The sequence below is a fragment of the Erinaceus europaeus genome, chromosome 3 (assembly GCF_950295315.1).
Source record: "Erinaceus europaeus chromosome 3, mEriEur2.1, whole genome shotgun sequence".
Classification (NCBI taxonomy): Eukaryota; Metazoa; Chordata; class Mammalia; order Eulipotyphla; family Erinaceidae; genus Erinaceus; species Erinaceus europaeus.
Window position 1 is genome coordinate 118344278 of NC_080164.1, and position 6562 is coordinate 118350839.

Below are 6562 nucleotides of genomic sequence, written 5' to 3' on the forward strand. Positions count from 1 at the left end.
ACTTCTATAGAACAAGACTTTCTTCCACCTGCCCTTGATTTTGCTACCATATTTCTGCATGCTCTCAAACTGAAAATAGCACGATTAGTCAGTGTGTCCAATGTAAACCACTGAGAGGAATGGCATGCTCAAAAGCAAGGTACTGTGTACAGTGAAAAGGCAGACTTTCAAGTTTTTAGTGTGTCTTAGAAGGCAGTGCTAGGAGGGAGAGCCTCCAGGGGAGAAAGCCTCATGAGCTGTGGAACAGTGGTGCTGTGGTGTCTCTCCTTCTCTCTGTCTCTCTCTAACCATATGTCTATCTGAAAAAATCAGCCATGAGGAACAGTGGAGTCAAGCAGGCACTGAGCCCACATGATAGCTCTAGTGGCAAAAAAAAAAAGAGTGGGAGGGCAGTAATCATATAAATTATAGCTGCCAGTTGTTTAGAATTTTACAGGGAGGAATGTAATGGTGATAATGTTATAATAACTGACTACTTCAGTACCCCTTCATGTTTGCTACCTGAATATATTCTGATTGCAGATATACTGGGACCACAATACCATTGCTTTAATTCCAGATGGGGACTCTATCCCTGTGGATCACACCAGGAAGTAAGTTTTGAGACCCAAAATATATGCTTTGAATGTATAGTAGATGTTTATATCCCTCTGCTTTACAGGTGGACTTTAATTTCTCAAATCAACATTTCTGCTCGTCATCTTTTAGAAGGATAAAAAGTTTACCAAGTGAGAGAAGAGGAGAAAGAAGGCAGGGTTAAATAATTTTTCCTGTTATTTATCTGGTAGTTAATTTTGAATCACACCGCAATGAGAAAGACAGACAAAATCTGGAGTTTCATCTGGAGGTAGGAAATCAACATACACACATCCACACATCATAGGTAGCACTGAAGAGCCAGCATGATGATTCTGCAAAAAGCTTTCATGCCTGAGGCACCAAAGGTCCCATGTTCAATCCCCAGCACCTCAGAAGCCAGAGCTGAACAGTGCTCTGGCAAAAAAAAAAAAAAAAAACATAGGTGACATAATGGCAGATAAAGAGGACACCAGTTAGAAGACTATAGGGCGACAGTTGTACAATGATGTAGTCAGCTAGTGCCAGCTGGACAGCTAGCTGGTGGTTACATTTAAAAAACATTGGGAGTTTATTATTAAAGTGCTAGTGGCTTGAATTCAACCACAATAGGAAGATTGAAGTCCCAGAAATCAGTGAATTCCACAAAGAAAAGTTCCTTCTCTTGAGATATTGGTAAATATTTTATCAGTACATGAGGGTGGGCACAGGGAGGAGGGCTTTAGACAGGACAGGGGCTGGGAGGGAGACCTGCATGGTGGAAATATCTTCAGTAGCAGCCCTGCCACCAGCGAATTCATCAGAGAAGAGAAGACAGAATTCACAGAAATAATTTCTACACAGCAGAGTCATAAGTCATGAGTGGGATGGAGGAGAAAAGCAGAGGGCCAAGAAAGCTGTAGTCATCCTGAGCTCGGATGCTGGTTAGGAGTTGTCAGGGGAAAGCGGAAGCACCTTGTGCTCTGGTGGAGCTGCAGGGGGAGACAGTGAACTCAGTGGACTACAGGTCAGGGAGGCTGGAGATGCCAGTGGTGACAGGAAGAGGCTGCTGAGTGTGGCAGCATCAGATGATGCAGGTATCAGATAATGCAGGGGACAGATGATACAGGGTCAAATAATGCAGGGGTCAGATGGCATAGAGGCTATATAATTCAGGGGTCAGATAGTAAAGTGGGGGAGAGGGGTTGGTCCTACTAAGGAAATTGGCAATTTACACTAAGGACAATGGGTAGCATAGAGAATGATTTAAGCTGGAGAAAGACAAATTCAGGTAAGTGTTCTTAATATGTCATCCTGACCACAGCCAGAAAACAGGGGCCAATCCAAACCCTCCTGCTGTCTTCTAGATATGCTTGTCTAGCTGATGAGACATTCTTGGGATCCCTGCATCTTGAGCTACGCTCTGCAGAAGGGATTTGCTTTCTTTCACAATGATTAAAAAAGGGGGGGAGGGGAGCAGACTAGAGACTATTTTTGTCATTGGTGAAGCATGTTCTAGGACTTTGTCTTCTCTCAAGGGAACAGTATGTTTCCAAGTATGTCGATTGCATCTTCAACACGTCTGTAAATGCACTTTATATGGAATTCCAAAGAGGATTTTCTAGAGTGTTTGACAAGAAAATACTCAGAATTTTCCAACCGGAAGAACTAATGGCAGCAACAATTGGAAATACTGATTATGACTGGGAGCAGTTTGAAAAGGTAAGCGGTATCCCAAACAGACATTTTCCAGACAGCTTCTACGTATTTCACCTAAAACCCACTCTGTCTCCCTCTCCCTCTTTTCTCAAGAATTCACAGTATCTTCAAGGATATCACAGATTAGACTCCACTATACAGAGATTTTGGAAAGCTTTCCACAAATTAGCTTTGGAGGAAAAGAAGAAATTCCTTTGTAAGTTTAATCAATGATTTCCTTTACATATATGTGATGAATGTCATATTTGTGATGAAGTTATAATGAATGATAGGTCACATATGTAAATGACAAAGCAAGGATTAGGACCCAAGTTCTCTGCCTTCTGATCAGTGTTCTCTCTCATAGAGAAGCCTGGTTCCGTTTTGTTTTTCTTTATTTGATTATTTTGGAGGAAATACACAGGGGGCGGGGAGAGAGAGCGAGAGAGGCATATGCAGCAATGCTTCACCATTTGTGAAGCTTCCCTCCTGCAGGTGGGGACCAGAGACTTGAACCTGAATCCTTTAGCATGTTAATATGTGTGCTCAACCAGGTGCACCACCACCTGGCCCATTTCCCATTTTAAAAAGTGATAATAAGGGCCAGGAAGATAGCATAATGGTCATGCAAAAGACTTTCAATTCTGAAGCACTAAAGGTCCCAGAGGGACTATAAACTGTAAGCCAGAACAGTGCTCTTGGTTAGGGGCCAGGGAGAAAGCCCAGGAGGCAGCACAATGTATAAAACAGTGGACTTGAAAGCATGAGGTCATGAATTGAATCCTCATCATCACATAATGTCAAAGTAATGCTCTGGTTCTCTCTCCCTCTATCTCACTAAGAAAAAATAAATATTTAGGAGTGATATTCTTCAAGTTATTGCTCTTTCACTACCATTACCACATAGTTCTGATCCCACGTCCACGTCTACTTTGTGCCTTCCTTCCTTCATACTGTTTAGTGCTAGTCAACCCACCTACTTACCTTCCTTCCTTTTCTCCCATTCTGTTTCTACCGCTTTCTTTTTCTCTTAATATCTCTCTCTTAATATCTCTCTCAATATCTCTCTCTCTCTCCCCAACTTTGACCACAACTTTCAAGTCTTATTCAGGGGGTCTCTATAGCTCTGTCAATTTCGGGTTTTCTTCAAGCTGCTATCCTGATTCAACACTGCAAGTGATTTTCTCTGTGTTCTCATTACATGTGATTCTCTGTGAAAGTCAGGTCCAGAGATCTGTGTTTTTGAGCAGGTCTGGGCAGTGATCAAGTGTTCTCAGTCCCAGGTGTTTGGCTATGACTACTGCACACATGTTCACCCAGAAACCAGAAGCAGGTGTATGGTACACTGCGTGAAAAAGTCTTCCAACTTGCTCCAGACTCATTTCCTGTGGGAACCAAATTCCGTAACGGCTGCTTTCAGGCTGTAGCTGCAGAAGCCAGCTGTAGCATGTTTTATAGGTCTCACTGACCCTTCCCCACTGCTGTAAAATTATGGGCACAAAGTTTTGTCACATTTGGGTTCTGCCAGCCCTCTGCTCACTTGAACTCTGTAGATTTATCCTGATTATTTCTTACTGTCCCTCCAGAGCATGGTGCTGAGCTGAGTGGTGGGCAGAGTGTGGTCAAAGGCTACAGATGGATGGTTTGGAGTGGTCTTGAAGAATGGGAAAGGCCAAAGGGGCTGCTTTAGCTGAGCTATTATCCTTTGTTGTGGGAGCTATTCTCAATTCCAAGCCTCTCCCCCACCACCATCACCACCACCACAAGAGTCATTGCTGGGGCCCAGTGTCTGCAAGCCTTCTGCATGACTGGTGGCTATTTTCTTCTTTCTTTTTGAGAGATGAGAGACATAGAAATAGGGAAGACATGAAAGAGGGAGAGATACAGAGGAGAGACAAATGGAGCACTGCTCCACTGACTATGAAACAGCTTCTCCCCAGCCCCTGCAGGTAGAGAGACCAGGGGTGTGAACCTGAGTTCTTGCACATGGTAGCATATGCCTTCTACCACCACCCAGCCCCTCGAAGGCCCTTTCTCAGTGTCATTTTTCCATATATGTTGCTGTTCCACCTATGAAATATCTTAACCAAATGCATATTTCTTTCTAGTTTTTCTGACAGGAAATGATAGGCTGCAAGTAAGAGGCATCAAAGACATTAATATCAAATTTCGTTGTCCTGAAGTTTTCACTGAAAATGATAACATGAGACCACTGACGTGTTATCATATTTTGGACCTCCCCAAATATTCTACACTGGGAAGAATGAAGGAAGCCCTTCAAGTGGCCATCAATAGCTGCAAAGGCTTCGCCTTACCTAGGGAATAGCTACCTCAGAGAGTTCAGTGACGATGCCCCCTCTCACACCCTTGCAGACTTCTAGTCCAAAAGTCTGAGGGATTCTGATTAGAATTAATTGATGAAGTCTGGGATAAACAAAAAAGTGAGGAATCCAGAATGTTTCTGAATCAGCAGTTCTTGATCATTAAGCATGCTACTGGAATATTATTTGCTATTTACTATTTCTTCCCCCCCCAATGATAATTCTCCTATAAAAACAAACTGAAAGCAAATGATGAAATCTTGCCGCTTGTAATGATATGGATGGACCCTAGAGAGACTGCTAATTGAAACAAACAAAATAGAAAAGGACCAGTATGAGATAGAAAAAAGACCAATACCGACCATGTGACTTCATTCCTATGTGTAATAGAAAGACACAAAGAAGACAAATAGAGTAAACAAACTTTGAGAGACTGAACAGACTGGTGGTTAGCAGATGGAGGGTGGGGAGAAAGGGAGGTGGAGGGAACTGGTCAAGGGGTCAGTTGTGCCATAATGTATGGAAACTAGGCTTTTCAAGAAATGTTTACAAGAGAATTTTAATTATAATGCTGTGTACCTGAAACGTGCATTTTGAGCCAATATTACCTCTGTTAAATGTAGTTCAATATAAAAGTTAATGTTGAAAGTTAAGAGATTTTTCTTAAAGAAACACTGTACCTGTAATAAACACAGTCTACAAATATGAAAGGTGTGCTGAAACTTGGGAAAAAATACACAAAAATACAAACTAAGGCAACATATTTTTGAGGTACATCGATGTGAAATTTGTAGTCTGAAGTGGCTCCAGAATTTTCTGAGTTTAGCTAATTGCTTAGTAATTTATTTGAGGGCCTGTGAAATAGCTCACTTGGATAATGCACTGCTTTGGCACATGTGTGACCTAGGTTCAAGCCCCACCCCCACTTCACTGAAGACATATTTATGCTATGGCCTCTTTCAATCTCTCCCTCTGCCATTCTCCTCTCCTCCAGAAAAGCTAGACAGATAGATAGCTAGATAGATAAATAGAGAAAATCTATTCACTCATACTTACACTCAATGTTGTGTTCCAAAAAGCTTTCTAAATGCAGGTATTGTTATTTTGCTTAAACACTAAACCTGTCTCCAGTGTATTTGAGAATTATGAAAAACATGAAACATTCCTCAGCATTACAGCTCTAGAGGGAATCAAAGTAGAGACAGAAGCATAGCTGGAAATGGCCTAGAGATTTTGTAGGCCAGTTGTATCTAATATTAAATGTGAAACTGCATGTTCCCCTCTAAGTGCTTACTGATACACCAAGCTACACACAGAAGCCTTGTGTCACTGGGATCCTGACAAAAGAAAAGCTGAGGCCTACCATGAGGTGATGATGGGAAAAGAGGGCAAGGATCACCCCAGGAGAGAACAGAGGCAGAGAATTCACCCAACACTCAAGAATGTGAGGCGTCAGCAAATCCTTAGCATTCTTCTCGACGTGTGCAATAATTGGAGGGAAGACCTGCATAGACTTTATTTGATTTTGATGGGAAAACATCATCTACCTTAAAGAACCTCAGGACACCTGCCTCTGCTATAGTGTTTTTCAGGCCTGTTCCCACTAATGTTGCTTTTTCTTTCTTTCTTTCTTTTTATTTATTTATTTATTTATTTATTTTGCCTCCAGGATTATTGCTGGGGCTTGGTGCCTGCACTACAAATCCACTGCTCCTGGAGGACATTTTTCCCTTTGTTGCCCCTGTTGTTTATCGTGTTGTTATTATTATTATTGTTGTCATCGCTGTCATTGTTGGGTAGAACAGGTAGAACATTGTTGGAGAGAGGAGGGGAAGACAGAGAGGGTGAGAGAAAGATGGACACTTGCAGACCTGCGTCACCACTTGTGAAGCGACTCCTCTGCAGGTGGGGAGCCAGGGCCTCAAACCGGGATTCTTGTGCCTGTCCTTATGCTTTGTACCATGGGCACTTATCCTGCTGTGCTACTG

At 42.3% G+C, this 6562-nt stretch overlaps 1 protein-coding gene and 1 long non-coding RNA gene across 3 annotated transcripts in view; both read left to right on the forward strand.

Moving 5' to 3' along the window:
- The window catches only part of LOC132537525 (uncharacterized), a 177339-nt gene extending 172055 nt beyond the window's left edge, over window positions 1-5284 (forward strand). Inside the window, exon 2 of the long non-coding RNA XR_009548992.1 lies at window positions 4727-5284. This is a non-coding gene — a long non-coding RNA (uncharacterized LOC132537525). The remainder of the gene's footprint in view (window positions 1-4726) is intronic.
- The window catches only part of HERC6 (HECT and RLD domain containing E3 ubiquitin protein ligase family member 6), a 43427-nt gene extending 38143 nt beyond the window's left edge, over window positions 1-5284 (forward strand). For both annotated transcript variants that reach the window (XM_060187803.1, XM_060187804.1), the window contains 4 exons: window positions 523-593; window positions 2094-2277; window positions 2368-2470; window positions 4362-5284. In XM_060187803.1, coding sequence (XP_060043786.1) covers window positions 523-593; window positions 2094-2277; window positions 2368-2470; window positions 4362-4579 — 576 coding nt within the window. In that variant the 3' untranslated portion in view covers window positions 4580-5284. The remainder of the gene's footprint in view (window positions 1-522; window positions 594-2093; window positions 2278-2367; window positions 2471-4361) is intronic.
- Window positions 5285-6562: the final 1278 nt, after the last annotated feature.